General features: G+C 37.3%; 1 protein-coding gene across 8 annotated transcripts in view; it reads left to right on the top strand.

The window, feature by feature from the left end:
* Positions 1 to 23,761, top strand: part of Ralyl (RALY RNA binding protein like) — a 693,727-nt gene that overhangs the window by 631,523 nt on the left and 38,443 nt on the right. For 6 of the 8 annotated variants that reach the window (XM_006977863.4, XM_006977864.4, XM_042270794.2 and 3 more), the window contains 2 exons: positions 3,490 to 3,603; positions 15,736 to 15,908. In XM_006977863.4, coding sequence (XP_006977925.1) covers positions 3,490 to 3,603; positions 15,736 to 15,908 — 287 coding nt within the window. The remainder of the gene's footprint in view (positions 1 to 3,489; positions 3,604 to 15,735; positions 15,909 to 23,761) is intronic. The other 2 variants (XM_076563812.1, XM_015996566.3) reach the window with 1 other exon arrangement.

The following is a 23,761-nucleotide window of genomic DNA, read 5'->3' on the forward strand; positions in this document are numbered from 1 at the left end:
GCATGGGACTGGACTCGGCCCTCTGCATGGATGAGACAGTTGTGTAGCTCAGTCTGTTTGAGGGGCCCCTGACAGTGGGAATAGGATCTACCCCTGGTGCATGAACTGCCTTTTTGGAGCCAATTGCCTATGGTGGGACACTATGCATAGTCTTGGTGCAGGGGGAGGGGCTTCGACCTGCCTCAGCACTTCATACTTTCATGTCTGGATGAGCCAGACAGCTTGTGCAAGGCTAGAGACTCATTTCGTTATTACATGGTTGCGCCATGGAAGAAAAAAGAACTTTACAGATTTCCTCCTTTTAAAGGAACATGCACCTTTATAACCTTCAATAATGTTAATTAGACTGGAATATTAATACAATCCTTCTCTGGTCTTACAAAAAAAAAAAAAACCCACTAATATAAGTCTAAACCTCAAACCTTGGCTTCCTAGACACTTAAAGTTTCCTATCATGTAAACTCCAATTTCTAGGTGCATTCTAATGCAGGTTTAATGATGTGAGATGCTGGTGACTTATCACTTTGTTTTTTAATATGAAAAATAGACTGAAATTAATTGACTACAGCTAAGGATTGACTTATTCCCTGAGAAATATATTCTATTAGTTTCTAGATACAGTTCTATTTTACATCATTGAAACCAGTTATCAGATAAAATATTTTCTATTAAATCTGATAGCTTTAAGTAAAAAACTACATGATATGCCTCCAACAAAGGAAATGAGTATCATTCTTCAAAGCAGAATCAATTCCTTATAGTGACAGATGATGTTTTTCAAAGTTAGCTGTAATTCAACAGTGGTACTTTGATGTCTGAAATAATTGACATCCAGAGTGAGTGACTGTTTAAATGCATTCTCCTTTTAGTTGGACGATTCTAGCATAGAATTGCAGGAGACTGCTTTCCTGCAGTTTTTTTCTAAATGAAGTATTTTGCACTAGAAAGAAAAAAATACTTTAAAATTTGATTTAATGATGAGAAAGGTTTTCTTTTTTGGACAGGAAAAAAACTATCTTTTGAGACCTAATTACATTACAAATAGTATATTTCTTCATGTATTTTAATTGACAAATATATAAGCTTAAACAGATTTCATTTTATTAGTTTTTCAAAAAATTTTGAAGACTAAAAATGTCAAATTTCACACTAATTTATTCTGAATTTCTAGATAATATCTAAGCTGGGGTGGTTATAAACTTAAATTAAAATGACAAAATAGATGCGTGTGTTTTAGGTAGGTAGCACAGCTCTGCAATGAGGTCTTGGAACCCAAAACCTACCTAATGAAGATCAGGGACTGGTGTAGCTCGAGTTTTCCTGCCTTGCCCACAGTCAGGACAAATCTTTGTCACCCGCCAGTCCCACAGCCACTCAGACCCAAAAAAGTAAACACAGAGACTTATATTGCTTACAAACTGTATGGCCATGGCAGACTTCTTGCTAACTGTTCTTATAGCTTAAATTAATCCATTTCTATAAATCTATACCTTGCCACGTGGCTGGTGGCTTACCGGTGTCTTCACATGCTGCTGGTCATGGCGGCAGCTGGCAGTGTCTCTCCGCCTCAGCCTTCCGCTTCCCAGAATTCTCCTCTCTCCTTGTCCCACCTACTTCCTGCCTGGCCACCTACTTCCTGCCTGGCCACTGGCCAATCAGTGTTTTATTTATTGACCAATCAGAACAATTTGACACACAGACCATCCCACAGCAGACTGGCAAGTCTGTTGGACTTTAAGATCTCTGTTGTGGACCCATAACAAAACCACTTATGGTTTCCAGATAGGTAAAATAGACAATGTATTGAATTTCTCAAAAAAAAGTTATCGCATTATATATCTTTAACTTTTGTATAACTTCTATTATTAAAATTGTTCATAAACAATTTTGTATATTCTGACCAGTCTCATTCCCCATCCTCTCTTCTCTTCCTTCCACTCCTATTAGCCTCCTTCCCTCCCTAGGTCTCTTTCTCAAATTCATATCCTCTTCTTTCCCTCCCATCCCATTAACCTCCTCCCTTCCCTTCATCTCTTTCCACATTCATCGTGGTTGGTTTTGTTCAGCAGTCCATTGCATTTAACCAGGGATTAATCCATGTGGAATAATTAATGTAACCATGGATTTATTGTATGAACCTCACAAATGGGTACAGAATTGAGGACAATGACTGCCACTTCTATTAGCCCATAACTCAACAGGCAGGAAGAGAGTCCTTCCCAATCCATGACTGATTGTTCACAGGCCCAGTCTTATGTAGGCTCAATGCAGGCAAGTACAGCATCTTTGAGATCTCGATCACACAAGCTGTGTCATGCCCAGCAGATTGTATTTCTTAAACCTTTCCCCTTATATAAATAATATTATTTAAATATGATATTGTCCTTTCCTCAAACCCCTTGAAAATAAATGGTTGATTTCATTGGCAATGAGGTAATAAAATATGTTTTGTTTTCCATACCTGCTTTTGAACCTTTTTTTCTCCATTTCTGGGGACCAAACCTGAGGTCATTTGCTTGCTAAGCAAGCACTCAAACACTGAGCTGTATTTCCCACACATACTAGATGATTTTTGCAATACTACTTAGCAAAATGAAAAGTTGCTGTTCATAATAGCCCCAATTTTCTCTTTAGAAACCAGATTAAATATTGAAAATCTAGAATTGGAACAAATTGCTGTACATATACTGGTGAAGTGGTATATGGTGTTATATATCTCTATGTCATGCAGTAGGAGGCTGAGGCAGGAGGATGGTGAGTTCAAGAATAGCTTGAGCAACATAGTGATGTTATCTCAAAATTATAAATAAATTATCCATAAATTAAATTTATGTAAAAATAATCAGGGGTACTGTCTGTGTGCTTTCTTTCTACCTGCCCCATGGCTTAAGGATAGATTTGTACACTCTGTTGCTTTACTTTTAGGAAGAGCTTGGGCAATAGTGTATTCTCTCAAGGCCAAATGTCATGTTTTTGTTTCAATCAATCCTCAAAGAACTGTCTTGAAAATATTACTGATGTCTAACCATGAGTGGTGGGCTATGCAAGAGTATTCTATCATGAACTACTTATTGAGACCCTGTCTCAAAATCAAAACACATAAAACACATATATTACAACAGGGTGATTCAAAGTAGTATTAACAAAGGTATCACTATTCCTTAAGCTAAGTCAGTTTTATGTTGAAGGTTTATTCTCTTACTTGCCTGAGTAAGTCAAGACATGGCATTATTCTGTTGAAAATGTTTTCAGATTCTTTTAGTCTTTCATGTGACCTTCAGTTAGAAGATTGAGTATCAGATTCTCATGTCACTAAGAGTCCTTACTTCTAATTAGCAAAGACGTGCACTGCTTCAGGATGACTAGCTGTAATAGGAAGCTGATGATTCCCTGGGAATCTTATAAGACAGTCTTGAGAAGCACTGTGTCATAAACTGTGTTCTAAGTGGCCATTTGATTTCTTGTTTTCTTTCTACTTTTCCCCTACAGTGAAATCAGATGAGTTACAGACAATCAAGAAAGAATTAACCCAGATCAAAACTAAAATTGACTCCTTGCTAGGGCGCCTGGAGAAGATTGAGAAGCAGCAGAAGGCAGAGGCAGGTAAGTGGAAAGGAATTTGTGGCCACAGACAGGTTGGAATTAACCACACAACATCAATCATAGAATACAGGCCAGAGAGATAGCAGCTGAGTCACTAAGTTACAAAGCCACAAACAACTCTTGTAAGCCAGGAATTGCACTGATGGATTGGGGCTGCTTTGGAAAATATTAAAAAATACTTCTAAGATTAAGGTTTAAAAAGGATAGTATTTTGATGGAACAATCAATAGTAGATGCATCCAAATTAAAACTTTCTATCTCAGTATTAGGTAATTTGTAAGAAAAGAAAGGCAAGTAATGGATAGTGTTATCAAGATAATATATTATTCACATTTCATTAAATCAACCACAGTACAATACAAAAAAAATTCCAAAGACCATTATTACAGAGGCCAAATTCTGTCTTTCCTGTGACCTTGTGAAATTTCTTTACCCTAATTCAGAAACTGGGATGCATACAGCAGGTCCTTGGCAAACATAGGCCAAATTATTTGATTAATCCTTTACCACTCAGTGGGCTTTTTCGGGATTATCGTCATAGTTCCTACCCACAGTCTAACACAGTTATTACACCTTTGATTGTATAATGTTTTAAGATCATATAAAATGAGAATTGGGATGAACTCAGAGCTCCTCCATATTTTGATTTGTGTTTTTCAAGGTGATAGGTAGCTCACAGGCTACTGTATAGCTGACATGGAGGTTTAGAGGAGACACATTAAGTATATACAGTGTGTGCCTCTTTCAAACTTAGCCCTTGCTCCAAGGATTGTGTGAATAGTGCTACGTGTGTGTGTGTGTGTGTGTGTGTGTTCCTGAGATTCAAACAGAACTAAACTTACTAGGGATTTCACTTCTTAAAAATCAAATAAATGAGCAATATAAGCTTGAGAAGTTATTATTAAGTCCTGCTCCTTTCACAGAATGCAAACAAAGGTTCACAGGCATAAATTTATTTCTGCAGCCACATGAGTGGTTTGTGATGTACCTGGGTCTTAAGATCAGGACTCAGGTTTCCCTCACAGCTGCATTCCTGGCTTCCCTGAAGTGAGGCTACTAGGGTACTCTTATCTTGTGAGCATTCTTGGGGATTAGCATGGTGGCTGAGGCTCCTGCTTGGAATATAGAACTCTTTGCCAAAACCTATGATTCCTAAACTAAAGCAAGCAAGTACCTGCCTGCCTGTTTACTCTCGACCAGAACTGTTGCCCACCTCCTGGCTGAGTTATAGAACATTTCTAATTATAATCACTTCAGAATAAGGTTATTCAATCTGTATTTTAAATATCTCATTAAAAAATAACAGGAGTCAGTAATTCTCCCTAGCATGTTAATATGGAAGAGACATGATAGATTAAACTTTTCCTGAAATTTTTAATAGCACATTTTTAGACTGAGAAAAGCTACATTGCCTACACTTCGCAGTAAAGAAATTTAGAGTTTTAGAAAGTTTTGATGCACTGTCTATACCCATAATCTAAAGTGTCGCTGTAACTGAAATATCCTGTGATGTTGCCTAAGTCAATATTTCCCTTTGAGGAACTTCTGTAGAACTCATTATTATGTAAAACAACCCTTAGAGCAAAAGACTTTGATAACCAATTTGCACTTCAGTTTAAAGGATTATAGAGAACTCATTTAAATATAAATCACCTCAAAGAGAAAAATGTGATCCTTATTCCAGCATATTATACCTTCCGGTTTCCTGCAATGAATAATACCTGCCACAGATCTTGCTGCAAGATCATCTATAAAAGTAACACTCTAATTCAAGCCCTGATTTTCCTTTTATAAAAGCTGTCATCTTGCCTTTGCGCGTCTTTAAACTTTTCCCAGTCATGAGACCGTTACTTTCAAAATGACAAGTCTTGTCCTTGTTGTTGTTCCTTTTACATGCTATGAAGAAAATGGAGGTATTTAATTTGTAACTTCACTGTCCTTGTAATTGTCTTCTGAATAGCATCTCTATTTATGGAGATAATATAATTCTCTTCTTCATTTCCTGTATTTTCTCTGTGGAAAAATGTCAGAATTATATGGAAAGAGTTAACACTGTGTTATGGAGAGAGGAGTAAAATGCATTAAAATTCATTAAAAGGTACTCAAAACCTCATTATTAAATCCAGGGGCTCTAATTTTAATGTTTAATTGGTTGAAAGCTAATTATTTGCTAGCTAGCACTTATTCTTCATTATTGCTCTTTCTATATCTCATTTCTTACATAGTATTAGCCATTTAATAAGGACTGTTTCCAGCATAAATGTAGTCAAGGGGGAAGAAACAGATGAGTAGGAAGAAAAGAGAATTCAGAGTATGCCCTGGGCAAGATATGGGGTAAGTTCTGGCTGAGCTTCACAGGATTTGTTTCCCCAATGACTTCAAAGGGAGTTCTAAAACTTTCCAACAAAATCATTATAAAACACAATCATATTATTATGGTCTGTCTACACCATAAAATGTTTTAAATAGATCTCCATGCACCTCTTCATTTGACATTATAATCTTTCTAAGTACAAGATCATATTTTCTTTTTCCTTACTTTACATGTTATAGTATCATTTACCATTACCAGGTATGTAGCAAGGCTTGAGACAGTTTAGACTCTAGGAATGGAGAATGCCCCTCTAACGCATACTCAATCACTTAAAACTGTGGTTACTGTGATTCCACCATGCATATATTGGTTTTCCACTGAATAAAACAACTTTTTAAAGATGAAGTAAACATATAAATTAATGAAAGCAATAATTAGCAACTTCATAGCTGTTTAGATTATACATGGATCTCACTCCTAGATGATTCTTTAGAAGGAGCCAAATGTAAATTGTCCTACACACACACACACACACACACACACACACACACACACACACACACACACACATATTTATATGGCTGGATTGCCTTGTGATATCATATAACTAAGAAGGTAAACCACAAGAAGGAAAGCTATATTGTGCATCACACAATTGGCCGAATTACTCCACAGGAAACTACATTAAAAAACAAAATTTCTGTCACAGACCAGTGCAAAGAGCAGTGGACATTATTTGGCTTAGATTTACTCTGCAAAGCATATCTAATACATGAGCAGCAGCCTTGATTGGGTAGTTACGATGTTAAACTGAGAGGTAAACTGAATTATCAGGAAGATCACAAACTTTAGTCATAGTTAATGAATGTATCCTACCTGTATGTTTTCATACAACACAGAATTGTAAAAAGTTAATGCTGAAAGGGTTGTATTATAAATTAATATAAAATTATAGGACTTCTTAAGAAACAAATGAAAAATTTCAACCTTAATATTCACTCTACACCTGGAAAATCTTTTCAGTTAATACTGTTGTTCTTCCAGTTCATGAATTTATTTTATCTGATGACCACTGATGACATTTTTCTGTACCAACCCTTTAGTAGGCTCTCCTTGCAGGAATGAAGATGCATTTGGCTCTCACCTGATTTAGCCATTCGTCCCCTGTCATCTGAAGCTATGTGCACACAACAGTCTATTCAATATTTAGGATTTCTAATATTCCAACCTGTCCAAGGCATTTGAACATGGACTTAACATGGTTCATCTATGAGTTTATCTAAGCTGAATTCAAATTTTGGTTGAATCATCTCTGAAGTCTCTGCCTACAGTAATAGCAAGAAGTCACGGAGCTGCTTGTCTTGTCAATTTATTTTGTACCCTCAATCATTAATCTCTCTCCTCTCTGGTCATCTATACTTAGTCAAACATGGACTATTAGAACTCAAAGAAAAGAGTATTCTTGGCAGGTCTTCTTTCCCCAGCCTCAGCTGTGGCCACTGATTCCATTCTGAACATTCCTGAATGCAGCTGATGATGCTTCCAATTAGAGATAGTGGTTTTAACTCGGCTTCCTTCTTACACTGCTTGACAATAATTATAAAGCTTTGAAATAAAGCTCCATTGCAAAAACAGACATAGAATAAAAGTTCACAAGTCAGATTGTTGAAGATATGTATGTTTCTAACTTAATACCTCCTAAAGGTCCAAGTCCAGTTTTAAAATCAGAATTCCCACAAAGCTCTAAGTTAAATGTACTAAGTGGGTAAAAATCTGTGGAGGAAAGAAAAACATACTCCAAGGTCCTCATTCTCAAATGCTCCTGCCATAATTTGACAGAGGACTAAAGATTTCTATAGAAAAGTTACAACAGTAGGCATCAGGGTAGACAGACAATAAGCAAGCCTGAGAAAGAAAAAAAAGATTATACATCTGCTCTACAGATTCCAGGTTCTCTCGCTTCATCATAGGATACTAGGTGAATCGTCACTTAAGAACACGAGCAACCCAAGAAATAACACTCCATATGCTGACATGGCATCCCCAAGGAAGTGATCAAGCAGACTACCTTAATAAAAAAAAGAAACCTGTGTTTACATAACAGCTGTGAGTATGTAAATGCTTCTCTAATAATATGAAAAACTAATGATCTATTGCCAGGTAGAAGAAAATATTAAAAGCAAACACACATACACACAAAGAACTCAGAGGAAGCAGACTGTACAGAGGAACAAAACTTTAAAAGAAAACAAAATGACAGCAACAAAAATCTGATTTTTGATGAAATAAGAACAAAATTATAAAAGTCAGTGTTTAAAGGGCACATAAGACTTTATAGGAATTAACATACAATAGCACAAATGAACAACTCAGGTTGATTGAAGGGCCAAGATGAAGGAACTCAAAGGAAAATCTGTAACAGAGCTGGGCATGAAGATGAAAAGGACATACAATTATAGAATAAATGGTAACAACAGGGTTCTGGACAAAAACTGTGAAAGACGATTCAAAAATTATTTTCATTTTTTTAAAAAAAGAAAGCAAAACTGAAGGATGTAGTTGACCAGTTTGTGATGATTTACCAAGTACCTAAGGAAAGGCAAATAGATGGAAAAGAAAATAGATGCAAATCAAAGCACACCATTGTGACATCCTCAAGTCAGGGGAGGGAAAGACAGTCCTGGAGCAAGGAGGAAAGGGAGGAAAAGAAAGAGAGAAAGATTTTCATATAAAGAAACAGGAATCAGAAAGCCAGAGCATATGGTCAATCGCCAGCTACCCTGAAAGCTGATGTGTGAATGGATAAAAGGTATTTCCAGATATGCAAAGTCCCAGAAGATTTACCTCCAGGTCACATGTTAAAATATACATTTGTATTAGACATATGAACATTTTAATGAAGTATTTGAGCATTCAGCAATTTACACAAAAGAAGTCCTTAGACCTCCACCTAGCAAGAGGAGATATGTGTCCTCAGGAACAAACCAAATTAAATATTTGATTGGCTAAAGTGAAAATACCCTTTAGAGATAGCTGGAAGTTTCTGATTGGCTAGACATTTTAGTTTTTTTCAGCAATGCTTATTTACTTTGAGTTGGGTTTCAGTATGTTGCAAAGGAAGCCAAGGTAGGTACTTGCATTAGCTTGTGTTTTCACACTTGTTTTGCTACAGCCTTTCTCCAGAGAGTATTTGGGAAAATGTACTTCCAAACAAGGATAGAATGCAGAAAAGGAAAAATATAGCTTTCCCAAAGCTGGTACCTGAAGATGACTTGGGCCAAAGAGATTCTTGAGATGGCTGTAAAGGGGATCCTAAGAGAAAAGCTGGCCAAGAACTTGGCAGAGGCACAAGCCAGATTGGGGACATGATCCAGACCAGCGACCCAAGTGCAGAAATCAGCCAGGCTAACTACATCAAAGACATTGAGAAAATAACTAATGGTTGAGGTACTTTGCACATCTGTGTGGGGAAGGAATAAATTTGTGTAAGTCCATAGAGTAGTCACTTGAAACTAATGTGCTTAAAACATAAGGCATTTTTAATCATAAGGAAATTAAGAAAAAAAAAAAATAGTCCAGTGGGCTGGAGACATGAGTCACCGGTTAAGAGTACTTCTTGCTGCTTTTACAGAGAACCAGTAAGCAGCTTCCACTGTACAAGTGGTGGCTCACAATCCCCTATAATTCCATTTCCAGGGAATCTGATGCCTTCTTCCGGCAACCATGGGGGCCCATACGCAAGTGTGCATACATGTACTCAGATAGACACAGAAATAAGTAAATAAATAGTATTTTTTTTTAAAGAAAGTTCAGGAAAATATCATTAAGGTGTACTTACTGCTTAGCAGCTCAAAACATTTATAAACTTAAAACAATGTGAAAACTGAAAATTGAATTGGTCTATTTCAGCTTATAATATTACTTTCTAGGGAGATACAAATTGAGTAGAAATTATTTGACAAATAAGTCTATGAGACAGTAAGGATTATGTCAACAGATAATTCATGGAGGATTAAGAGAGAGTGTGTGTGTAGAAGCATAAAGGTACATATTGAAAAAAATCAGCTGGGAGAGCAAAAGTCTTCAAAGAGCTAGGAATGGTTGGCAGATAGAAACCACTCTTCAACGTGGGACCTCTTAATATGGGACTGCAAAAACTGGAGGTTTGTAAAGAAGCCAACTTTAATCAAGGCAGAATAGGTGAAAACTTTTGAAGTTCATACTGGCAAGAATCTTCCACTTTACCCTCAGACATACAGAAAAGCATGCCTGCCCTGAACACAAGGCGAAAGCAGTTAGTGAGACTCTTTTCAAGACTTTTGCATTCAGAGTTGGGCACAGAATTAAACTCTTAATAAAGATGAGACTGGAAGATATTCAAATGTTTGACAAACTGCCTGAGCTGCGCTATGAGGTGTTGGCAGTCCCTGCCCAATGTGATTAGGCAAATTATGATTGATAATTACCTTTAGCAAAGTTACACTCCTCTCTCCAAATAGACTGAGAGACTGGGTCTGTCCATCCATATGATGACCTGTCAGGGGGATGCATACTAGATATGGAGAACATTTATGGGTGGAAAAGATACATATCTCAAATGGGCAAAGAAAGGAAAATAATTGAACACTTTCAAAGCAAAGATTCTGGGGTGAGCAAGAAGCCTATCTAAAGCTTAGTTAAACACAGGAGAACATGAATCCTGTCTTAGTGATAACTGTTACTCCAGTTGTGTTCTCATTTTCTTCTGTGTCCTGTTTGTGCCCCATCACTATGCTGTAAATCTTGTCAATTCCATTCACAAACTTCAGCATTATCTTCTATTACTCATATAGTTAGGGTTTCCTAATCTCTCCTTTGTTAGTTGTACTGCACCACTTAACTCTTACTTCTCCAAGACCACTGCCCTATCCAGTGTTGATCCCCTTCCCCCATGCTCATAGCTCTTTAATACCCTGTCGATGTATTTCACATATTCTTCATTTCTAGACTATAATCTAATGATTTGATAATTTTACTGAATGATGCAACCATCGTCAAAATTCACTTAAGACATTTTCACTCCCTAAAAAACACCCCTTCTTGGTTGTTTCCTCTCTGTCCCATTTTCCATGTGGAAAGTCGATTCACATTGCTGAAACAGAGAGCTCCAGACAGAAGTGAGACAAAATTATATGTACATGCCATATAGATTGAATCTACCTGACTAGTCCTGAGACATTTGGGAAAATGTTCATAAAATTTACAAAATGACAGAAAGAATATCTCCTTCAAATTATAATATTTAAGTAAGCATAATATTTTTTAATAATTTAGATTTAAAATTTTGAAATTTCACATGACAAATTTGGGTTAATTCTCTCTAAAAATTCATTTATGCAATGAATATTTTAATCAAAACACATTCCTCATATGTAATTTTCCTCATATGGTTGTTAGTAATAGCATCTGTAATGAATTGTATATTTAGCTACAACACTTTTTAAACCATTGAACTAAAACTCATAGATGTTTAAAATAGAATCTTTTAAAAATAAATTTCATACTGATTGGGAAAATATTGATTGCAAAATTCTATCTTGGCTGTAATAAATAATAGAGTGTTTTTGTATCAACAGTCTTTTTCCTTGTCTGCTAAGTACAATTTAGCTGGAAGTTAGCTAACAATTAAGCCAGCATGTCAAAAAGCTTAATTGCCACCTCAACCAATTTTCAGTCATATTAATAATAACTGTGAAGAAAACACAATTTAATAAAAATGCTTTGATGACAAATCCCAACAACTGTAACTTGTTTCCTGGATCACATACAGCTTCCAAAGTAAAATGTGTCTGCTGAAAAGATTTTCACCTTTTCCTATCAGGACAGAAATTTAATATCAGATGATTTCTTTTCAACCCGTTTGGTGCCATAAGTATTTCCCGAGTCAGAAATACCAATCATTTGCATTTCTTTTCCTTTGATAGTCATTGTTTAGTTAAAATATGTTCCCTAACTGAACGGATTTTTCATTCTTGAATTTAGAGATTATCCTCTCTTTGAAGAAATTCAAAGTATTCTTTCCCTGAATGCCAGGTAAGCTCCTCTGTATCCTGGAGATGCATTAGGAGACAGCAGAGCCTGTGGAGTCTGAAGTCTTCCTGTGGATTCCTACTCTCACTTGCTTTATTTATACCACAGTTTCCCTATAAAATGAACAATAATACACTTAAAGTGTGTCCCAAGGACTAGTGCTCATGATTGTTGTATGGTCAGTACTTCAGAAGAACTCACTACCTCACTAATGTGTAGTCATTATAAAACTTTTCGTTCTGTACTAATTAACCTTATAATTTAGATAACACTGGGATTTTTTTTATTTGGCATTAACTGCTAGCTTTGGCAGTCTTGATCCACACTTCCAAAAAACAGTGTAAGACTAACTCACTTCTTTGCTCAGAAAAGAATCCATCACTTTGACACACATAAACCAACAGAGAGGCTCTAAGACGGACCAAAACACAAAATTAGCACTTTTCTATAACATATAAATACTTCACGTTTATTTTTCTTTTGAGAAATTGTCAACATAAATACAAACAATTCTCCTCTAAGAATGTTTCAGACCCCTTACTCTGCTACAGATTGTGTCAGGAATATTTATTTTGACTATTCAGAACTTCTATTTTGTTATCATGATGCCAAAGTCAATGCCATTTTTTTTTTATGTAGGAAGGATTTGAAATGTAGGCAAAGGATTTTATTGTTGGATTCCACACAACTCATGATTATATTCAGCAAATATTTTCATGTAAAGCTGTGCCCTAGGCTCAGCAAAAAGAGAGAGAGAGAGAGAAAGATGAATAAAAATATTTCTGTCTAAAAAGTCTTTACTGATATATATAAAGTGCACACATGTGCATTCATGCACACAAACACATGCAAATGAAATTTCCACATGTTCACACAAAGACAATTATGGAGATAAAATAAACACTACAAAATTTACATTAAACCAATGTTATTCATTTCTAAAAGGAAGAAATTAGATAATTATTCATAAAACAGAACTAGTTTTTTGCTTCAATTTTAGCAAGATATTTTTTAGACCAAAAGTGATTATTCAGCTGCAAAACAGTAGCTTAGTGAACAACTATGCTTTCATGTGTGATTTATTCATGGATCCTGTTACTTACTGTTCTTGCTATGTGACACTTCCCACTGAGCCAATTACAAAAGTCTATGCTGACCACACCTTATGAAAATCCAGGCTGGCCTAATTTCTGTTCAACTGCTAAGTCCCATGAATCAATTACTAGTATAACTAAGGGGTTTATATTTTCAACCCAGATAATATCTCCTAAGCATTTAATCTTTCAGGTTAAAGAATGAATGGATGCAGAGAGCTTACAGATATTTCTTTCCAGCTTTGAACTGTACTAATAGCCTGATGTCTTTGAAATATACTCTCAGAGGGATCACAGGCACAGTATGTGTACAGAAACCAAAGAGTAATTTAATATTTTATGTTTGTTTAAACAGAAATAAGAAGGCCATGTGAAAGCCAATATGAAAAATTATCTCTTCAATATGTTCTTAAAAATTCAGAAGTAGAGATTTTTGACAAGGAAATTTTCTGTATAGTAATCAAATAATCAATAAAGGTTCCACTTTAGCATTATTTTGAGCTCTTATGCTCATGAATTTGTGTGGTCTCTGCAGTTAAAAGGCACATTCATACCTTTTTCTCATTAAAGAAAACAACTACTTTGGGAATCCAATGTTATATTTTTCACTTACCTTTCAGAGAACAAAACTAAAGTTCATTGGAATAGTAATTAGCAGAAATATGTACCCTATATCTTATATCCTAACAACTTACAGCATAACTTATACTTACCAGACATATAAAATGATGAGGCATATCAACAGATTGCCTGAAAATAAACCTCAGTTTGCAATGAACGTCTGTATTGTTCCGATGAGCCGGACAATGACCTGGAGAGGAAAAAGATCATATTTCCCAGGGAGTTCAAACACTAAAGAGTCACTGGTTAAACAACAGCAGACCCAATTTAATTTGGATAAGGGTTACATAGATTTATAAAAAGCAAACAAAAGATTTTTGGCTAGTTATGTAAGAACTACTTTGTAATCCTCAGAGGACTTTCCATGGTAAAATCACATGGCCTCACTTTCATCACTACACCATATATGCTCCTGGAGATGAAGCTCATCTTGACACATTGGTTACATTGTTGCAAGGTCTCTGAGGCTAATTAATTGACAGAAATAGATTCTGTGGGTATACTAAGAAAAAAACTGGCAATTTTAAGATGCCTACTATAATCATTTATTCTAATTATAATTATTCTGAAGCAAGGCCTGATATGCACAAGATTTTTAACTACCATTCCCTGATCCAAAGTGATACTCTTGCTAGTGTTGAGGTCTGAATATATACACAGTGAGAATTCCCTATCCTCTTTAATGCTATTGTACATGTTTATGCCATCCTTGACAGGTTAAAAAACATTTTCTACACATGTATTGTTAATCTTCAGACCAAAGTTCATGTATTTATATGATATAATTGTATGGCAAAACTTAGAATGAAACCTGATGTCTACAGTGCCACCGCTAAGTAACTTAAATAGCATTAGAGCTATTATTATTATTAGAGCTGGTAGAGGACAGGACTTACTCCACCTTTGTGTCTTTTTTCAACAACATTTATTATTCTGAGAACTGAAATGGAAGAATGCATAGACACACATTATTATAGAAATAATTACTGTAATGATATTCAATAATACGTAGAAAAGGTTACCTCAATATTTATATAAATTTTTTCAAAGCTTATTGGGTTGAATCAGAGTCTATAGATCAATGGTTAGTTTCTTCTTAACTCACATTATAAAAAAAAATAGGAAATGAATGTCTAAGATTTTTACTCTCTAAGTTGTTTTTATGGTCATAAAAGATGAGTAAGTAAGCTCAAAGTGGAGCCTATTTAAAGCTCAAATCAAACAGTGGCATGATGTCTTAATAAAATAACAGTAAGCAAAATTAATGAAAACATCATAGCTTTTAAGAGATTGTGAACACACAGGGGAATGCTGTAGAAAGAGAAACAGGATGTGATCTTGTTTGTCCAATGCTGCTTGAAGTGTTCACAGGAGATGAAAACAACCAGTACAGAAATAATTACTATGCTGTCAGCACTACTTCCTCGTATGACCTTCTGCAAACAGAATGTACCAGTCCTGGCAATTAGAGGGAATTCTGTTAGTATGGAGTTTAGCTTCTCTTGTTGAGCACTTATTATTTGCAAACTACTATACTAGCACTTTTATTTTCTGCATCAAACCTTAAAAATTTAGGAACACTTATCATCTGTAGAAAGAGAAAATAGGCACATGGTAGGTCAATCATTTCTTCCTTATAAAGAACCACATTCCCACTAAGTAATGAATCCCGGCTCTGGTTCTAGGCAATTTGACATCAGGATTTTTCACTCGGAGACACTATCCTTTTTAGAGTCTCATATAAAATGAAATATTTAGGAAGATCTGTATACTAATGTAAATATTTATTTATATATTCTTACCATCTTAAGACCCTACTTTTTGCCAATTTCATTTTTAAATAAATTTGCTTACATGTAAACATACACATATGTACGCATGCAATTCAACAATTGAATAAATTTACTGAAAATATCCTTATCTTTTACATGCTCTTAACAGCTCATTCTTTTTAAGAGTTCCCTGTTTTTCATGGTTTTTCCAAATGACTCATTAGCAACCCAAGGTAGTAGTCATCTGCTTTCTCCCCCCTAGAAGCTCAGAAGAAGCAATTGGAGGAGAGTATAGAGCTGATCCAAGACGAGTGTGTGTCAGAGAATGCAGACCACTCCACAGAGGAGCCTGCTGAAGGAGGGCAAGAAGCGGATGGAGGAGAAATGACTGATGGGGTAGAGGAGGACTTCGATGAAGATGGGGGTCACGAGCTGGTAGGAATGCAATGTTTGGTGTCCACATCTGTTGGGTGACAGCAATAGCATTTGATCAAAACATCCACTCTAAAATAAGAATTAAATCATTTGGGGTTTCTTTACCTTTTGTGAATATATTCAAAGGAACATCAGTATAGTGCTTTGCACATAGCAAGTGCTCAATATATTTTTTATTAATTTAAACAATGAGGGTGAAAATGAATGTAAAATGTAAATGCTACATACAATGCTAGGTATAATATAGTCTCAAATGTAAAACTTTCTTCTGCACATTTTCTATCATAAAAGAAAATTTGCATTTGTACAATTAAATGTGTGTGGGTGGACACAATATGATGGTGACAAAAGCCATCTAATTTTTTCACAATTGTTTGTTTTATTTAGCTATTTATTTTGTCAGTGCATGTACACACATGCTTTAACACATGTGTCCAGATGAGAGAACAGCTTGCTGCAGTCAGTTCTCTTTTTGTAGCATGTGGACCCCAGGAAAGACTCAGATTTGTCAGTCTTTACAACAAGTACACTTACATACTGAGGATCCCAGCTCAGGTCCTCATGCTTCTATGTCAGGAACTTTACAGGCCACGCTATTTCCCCAGCCCCCAAACTGAAATCCATTTCATTTGACTATGCTTCTGAGTAGTCATATGTTAGAGAAAAAAATTGGCTGATGGCACAGAGCCTGATCATAGAGTCATGTGAATAAGAGCAAGCCTTTGTGATTTTATTATGATCCACTCACACAGAAACTGACTGAGCAGAGACATTGTACCTAAGAGTACTGAGATTTTTCCACTGAACCTTTGCTTTATAATCAGAAGCTTGGGGAGCTAAAGAATTAAATCTTATTATGTATGGTACTCCACTTTGTCTTGGGATTTGGAAAATAATGAATGTGGATGATTTTAATGTTATGTCCTTCCTTCAGAAATAGAAACCATGGAGTTTGGGAAGTAAAAGCATAAAACTTCTCTTTTTCCATAACAGAGGGCATTAGAGATGTGCAGATAGATGATACAATGATGCAATGTAGCAGGTGACAGAAGTCAAAGATAATCTTCTTCCCAAATGCCCAGGTAGTTACTCATGCAGAAGCACAATTCCATTCCAATAAAATGAACAAAGAAGGAGGGATCCACTCTAAACCAACCAAGGTGCAAAACAATGAACTAGTGGGAAGGGTGACAGGTCCTGTTTGAAACAAGAAGAAGCTGAGGACATGTACACTGGCTGCCAAGTAACATCTACTGAATATCCACTGAGTGAAATCAATTTCTGTGTGTCAGTCTAATCTTATAGCATTAGAATGCTACTGAGCATGAACACAGAACTGTCAAAAAGTGCAAAAATAAATGCAATGATTGCTTCAAGTGTGGAATTATGTTTCTAAGGAAATGACTTCTTGTCTCAGGTAGCTTAATGTCTTAGAGACATGGCAGATTTCTCTCATGTACTAAAAAGCAGACTCAGTCTTCATTATTGAGAAATCATTCAAAGCTAAAAATATATGGTGCTATAGTACTCTATGTCAATTTATTTATTAGAACATCAAAAGCAAATTAGAATTTATTTGTAATTAAACTCCATGTCAATATGCTATATTCCACTTTCAAGAGGCTACTCTATTCTTACCTGTATATATATATATATATATATATATATATATATATATATATATACTAGCAAACCTTTACAAGGTTTTATTAAAAGAATGATATTGAACTTGTGCTGTAAGAATAAATAATGAAAATATTAATTCTTAAAAGGATAAGCATTTTGCTGATTGTTAAGGCCACAGACCAAAAGTATAAGAAAGAATGTAAAGGGGTGAGAGCACTATAAGAAAGAGCTCTTAGGAAAAGAATAATACACATTGAGCATCATCAGTAGAAAATCCTGCAGAAGGAGCTTGGAGCTCTACCTTGAAAGGTGCCAAATTAAAGAGACAGCAGTGCTTCCATCAAAGAAAATTTTCTGATTGCCCTTCATTGTTCTCATATAACTTAAAAAAAAAAAAAAAAAAAAAAACACCTACTTAAAATTGGAAATACTGCCGGGCGTTGGTGGTGCACGCCTTTAATCCCAGCACTTGGGAGCAGAGCCAGGTGGATCTCTGTGAGTTCGGGGCCAGCCTGGGCTACCAAGTGAGCTCCAGGAAAGGCGCAAAGCTACACAGAGAAACCCTGTCTCGAAAAACCAAAAAAAAAAAAAAAAAAAAAAAATGGAAATACTTTTGAAGGCTTTGGAGATGACTTAGTAGGTGAGCACACTCCCTACACAGCTGTGATGGTCTGGATTCAAACTCTCAGAAACCATGTAAAAGCCAGGCATGACTGTGGGTACCTGTCACCCCAGTGTCTGAGGCAGCGATGGAATTACTGGGGCTTACTGGCTGTCTGCCTTGCTCTTGGCTCAGTAAAATACTCTTTCTGAAGAGAATGAGATAAAGGATGTTAGTGAAGAGCATTGGAAATCCCCCTATGATCTCTGCACATGTTTGGGCATATACTCACACACATTTGCATATACCACACTTACATCATCCCACACATACATACGAAGTATATACATATATATATGTATATACATATATATGTGTATATATATATATATATATATATATATATATATATATATAGTGACAGGACTGGTAAATTCATGCCTAAGATGTGTCCTTCTTCAAGCACTCCCATTCTCTTTTCTTATTTCCACTAAACTTACATTCTTCTTATAGAAATTAAGAGAATCACAAGTAGTAAAAGTAGCTAGAGAAGTACTTAGTCTTCCGTTAATTCACAAAGACAAACACACTCTGCCCAAGGGCAACATTTTCCTGGCCAATTTACATTTAATACCTAGTGATTGCTAACAGTGCCAGTTGAGTTCATATAAGGAAACAGTCCAGGAATGAGTACTTGCATCAGGCTCAGGTTTAAAACTACAGAGCAAAATCATCAATGAATGCCCTAGAGACATTATAGACAAGCAAAGCATTTGAATGGATTAAGGAGAATTTGAGTTCTTTTGAGTTTTATATGCAATCACTTTTTCCTTTGATGACTACAAGCAACCTAATCAGGCAATTCTAGTAAGAATCACAGAATTACCTACACAGGCTGTGTGATAGTTAGAAATGCAAACTGAGTACTATATTGTAATTCCTCTTTTAGGATTTAACAAAGCATTCAACTAAGCAGTAAGCCACCTGAGTCTTCTAGCTATTGAATTTCTATGCATATTGGGAAAGGTCTGACCACAATCTAATCCTTCAGTTGAAGGGAACTCAAAGTAAGCATTGTGGTAGATCACTGAAAATTGAAATGCACAAAGCATTCTGGTCAATATTCTTGGCTTTTGTTTATAAGCAAGACAGAAGTTATCTACTTTTTGAAAGTTCTTTTTCCTTTTCCGCATTGTTTCTGTTTCTTTTGTTATCATTTAAATTAAACTGCTGGCTAGAGGAGAATGAACTTATTAGAATTATAAATCACAAAGAAGTAAGAAAGTTGTTCAGTAATCTGTATAATTTAGGCACATATTTTCCCAACTTGACACCGAGACCCTTACCTTGAGCTCCGTAGGTCTACCCCATGCTACAGTTCCTGTTCTCCTTAGATTGGAGGCTAAGGAATAAAGGAAGTTATCACATAGTATGAATAGAGTCATGATAAGAAACCAAGATGCATATGCCCTGCAAACCAGTTATCTACACCTTCATTACAGAAATGGAAAGTGACTGAGCTTTTGGTGACAGCTGGGGCTGTGCTAGGTAAAAGAGGACAGGGGTGGAATGTTACTGTGATGTGTTTGGGTGTTGAACTGAAAAGGGGAGGACTTATGATGGTAATTTTGCTTGTCAACTTGATTGGATTAATAAATACTTAAGGTACTGGGAAAGAGAGTGTGGCCCCCTGGAATCTGTATAGGGCATATCCAGATAACAAATTCTCAGCACAACAGAGATTTATTACCCCAGACAGAGGCTGCAAAGGCAACTGAACCAATAGCTGAGGAGCCCCCAACTGGATCAGGCCCTCTGGATAAGTGAGACAGTTGATTAACTTGAACTGTTTGGGAGGCATCCAGGCAGTGGCACCGGGACCTGTCCTCAGTGCATGAGGTGGCTGTTTGAAACCTGGGGCTTATTCAGGGACACTTGGCTCAGCCTGGGAGGAGGGGACTGGACCTGCCTGGACTAAATCTACCAGGTTGAACTCAATCCCCAGGGGAGTCTTTGCCCTGGAGGAGATGGGAATGGGGGGTGGGCTGGGAGGAAGGCGGGGGATGGGGGTGGGGGAGGAGGACAAGGGAATCGTGGCTGATATGTAAAATTAAATTAAATTATAAAATAAAAAAATACAAAAAAAAAGCAAGAGAGAAAAAGAACAAGCGAAGCAAGAGACGCAACAGGAACAAGAGAGCAGGAGAGGGTGTTTCTGCAGGAGTGGGTTTTTATGGAGAAAAAGGAGAAGTCCATGCTAGGATGAGTTGTTAAATCCTGATGGGACATAGTAGCCAAATAACAAATTTTAAGTGTTAAACCCTTGGTGTTTTGATTTAGGAATGAGTCATTGTCCAATGAAGAGAATAAACCTCAGTGGCTAGTTTTAGGAGTGTAATCTAACAGTTCTGAGCAAGGAATACAGAACAGCGGAAAGGCAAGGCCTGCCAGAGCCATTTGCCATACTTGGGCCTAATAAAACCCCTTCATTCCCATCCTTTTGTTTTATTAATGGTTCCTGGGTGTTGGGAAAGTGGGAGCTGTTCTCTCTGGCTGATTCCTGCTGACACTGGGGCATTGTTGTTAGTGGAACCAAGAAAGCTGGGTTGGTGGACAAGGTCAGGAAGAGCAGTCAATGTCCAGGTTCTGTGGGACCATCTGAGGCGACAGAAGTGTAATCTGTTAGGCTGGATTAGGATATAGATTCTGTGGAAACAGCTGGGCTGACACTGTAGTTGATGGAGCAGTCTGTAGTGGATTTGAAATCTATTGGGACAGATAGACTAGAGCAAAGGGAAAGTTAACGATTTGGGGGTGGATTTTTATCTTGGATGCACATTTAAAACGTTTAGGTTCATAGTCTTGGTAGTTGGGAAAAGGAGTATCAAGACCAGTGAAAGTGGAGATATCCTACCCTTAGGAATGAAAGGCAGGAAAACTTGGGCTGTCACTTTGCAGGAGTACTTATCTGGAATGTGTTTGAGAGTTCCTGAGAGGAGCTAAGAAAATTTAGATTGACTATATAAGGTTAATTGGGGGAATATCTGTCATCGGAAACCAGGTTCTGGTTGTAAAAGGGAGAATACAGTTTGAGAGGTGTTCCTTATATCAAAACAGTTTTTTCAGGGTGTCCAGGGGGGCTCTGAAATTAAAATATTTTAGGAACATGAATGATTGGGGTGGCTTTTGACAACAGGGATATCACTGATATCACTGGCAAGAGGGACTACAGCTAACAAAGGGTATTGAAGAAAAGCACAAAGAAAGTAGTGGGAGGCATTGAAGTAGGTGTCAGTGAAATTTTGGAGAGTTTATTAAATGACCTTGACCCAAGTGAGAGTTTAGCTCTGTTTTTTTTTTTTTTTTTTTTTTTTTTTTTTTTGTGTGTGTGTGTGTGTGTGGTGTTTGTGTGGAGAGAGAGAGAGAGACAGATAGACAGAGACAGAGACAGAGAGAGACAGAGACAGAGAGAGAGATAGAGAGAGAGGAGATGGTATGAATTTAATTGAGGTGTAGGATTTGTTTAGAGTATTTGATCTATGAGGACATCAGGGCACTTATGCAATATAAAGGAGGCGGTTCACAAGAGCAGCATTTAATCTTCAGTTTTCAAACAAAGAAGCAGGCCTTCAGACTTCAGACAGGTGGAGACATAGGACATCTAGAAGAGGGAGGGGTATAGCTTTCTCCTTAGGTGTGTGCCCACAAAATTGCAAAGATTGTCTTGTGTGTGTGTGTGTGTGTGTGTGTGTAGGTGAGTATAAGGGTTATTTTGGGTGTTAGGATGCATCAGTAATTTTTTTGTATGTATTGAAGTTTTCAGTTGGGATAGAAAGAGCAGATTTCCTTTGCTAGTAATGACCTTGAGCCAGGGTTGAAAGCCAAGGGCATCTCCTGGCTTCAAACATCTCTACTGAGACTTCTGGGAGGGAGGAGTTGTCATCCAAGCTCTATCACCAAGAGGGGGATGCAACTGTCCTAGGAGAACTCCTGGACTTGTCAAAAGGATTTCAGACAGTTAAGAAGGATTCTGGTGGAGCGACTACCAAACGGAAAGGGAAGACTGCCAACCAGTCCAGCTGAATGGAATGTGCCTAGCAGCCACCCAAGGAAATCCACTATGGCCTCGGAAGGCAGTGTTGGGGTGCATTCTCCCCACAAAACAGACCAGGGATGCCTGACATTCAAAAATTATTACTTGATGTCTTGAGGAATGTTGAGGATTGGTATTAATGAAAAACTCACCAATTAGCTGCTGTAGGGTGAAGTGAATGGGCTTCAGCTGTCCAGAAAGTTCAAGAATTGGATTGAGGTTCCTGTAGAACATTCCTAGTCACTATCTGAGTCATGACAATGAAAGGTAGGTTGCCCCCCTGGAATCAGTACAGAACATACCAAGACATCAAATTCTCAGCACAAAGGACACGTATTGCCTCAGAGGGGCTGCAAAGACAGCAACAGCAGCAGCAGCAGCAGCAGCTGAAGTAATCAGAAGCAAGCAAGAGGAGAAATAGGAAAGGCAACAGGACAAGAGAGGCTGTAGTCAGAGTCAGACTTTCTTTGGATCACCAGCTCATGAATAAAGTCCTGCCTGCGGTGATATTTTGTTTGTGCTCTAACAAATAAAGCTTGCCTGGAGATCAGAGTTTGGAGCTAGCCACTAGTTAACCACAGAGGCGACACACCTTTAATCCCAACACTTGTGATCTCATGCCTTTGATCCCAGCACGAGGGAGGAGGAAACAGGAAGTGATGTGGTTGGGCAGAGAGAGGAATATAAGATGGGAGGAGACAGGAGCTCAGCCCCCTTTCAGACTGAGGAGTTGGTTAAGAATTGGTTGTGGCTCCTTTGATCTTTCAGCATTTGCCCCAATATCTGGTTCCAGATTTTTATTATTAAGACCAATTAGAATTTGTGCTACACCCACCTATCTTCTCCTGCCTAGCTATTGACCATTCAGCTCTGTATTAAACTAATTAAGAGGTGCCTTGGCAGAGACTCATCTTCACAGTGTACAAGGAGATTATCCCACAAGAGGGTGTTTCTGCAGGCGTGGGTTTTAAAAGGCAAATAAGAATGGAGTCTATGCTAGGATGATTTTGTAACTCCTGACTGAACATATTATACAAATAATGAATTTTGATTGTTTAACTTTGGTTTCTTGTCTTAGGAACAAGTCAGTGTCCAAAAAAGGGAATCGACCTTGGTGGCTAGCTTTAGGAATGTAATCTAAGAGGTTTTAGCAAGGAAGAGGGAATAGGGGAAGGAGGCCTGCCAAAGCTGTGTGTGCCATGCTTGCACCTACTAGTGTCCCTTGAGTACTGATAACACACACCTTTGTGTCAGTGTGTGAAGTTGTGTCCAAGGAGGGAAAACACATCCTGAAATTGGCAGCAGCAGTTGGTGGGCTGGAGTCTAAAGCTAAAGAAAGAGGGAACAGTGGTGAGACTAGAGAGATGGTTCTATGGATAATGGGCTGGGTATACCAGCCCAAGACCCTGGGTTCGAATTCCCAGAGTCCATGTAAACGCAAAACATGATGGTGTGCTCCTGCAGCCCTGGTGCTGAGGAGCTGAGCCAGACAAGTCTCAGCTCACTGGCCAGCCAGTATAGCCAAAGCTGTAA

Source organism: Peromyscus maniculatus, chromosome 2 (assembly GCF_049852395.1).
Source record: "Peromyscus maniculatus bairdii isolate BWxNUB_F1_BW_parent chromosome 2, HU_Pman_BW_mat_3.1, whole genome shotgun sequence".
NCBI classification, from domain to species: Eukaryota; Metazoa; Chordata; class Mammalia; order Rodentia; family Cricetidae; genus Peromyscus; species Peromyscus maniculatus.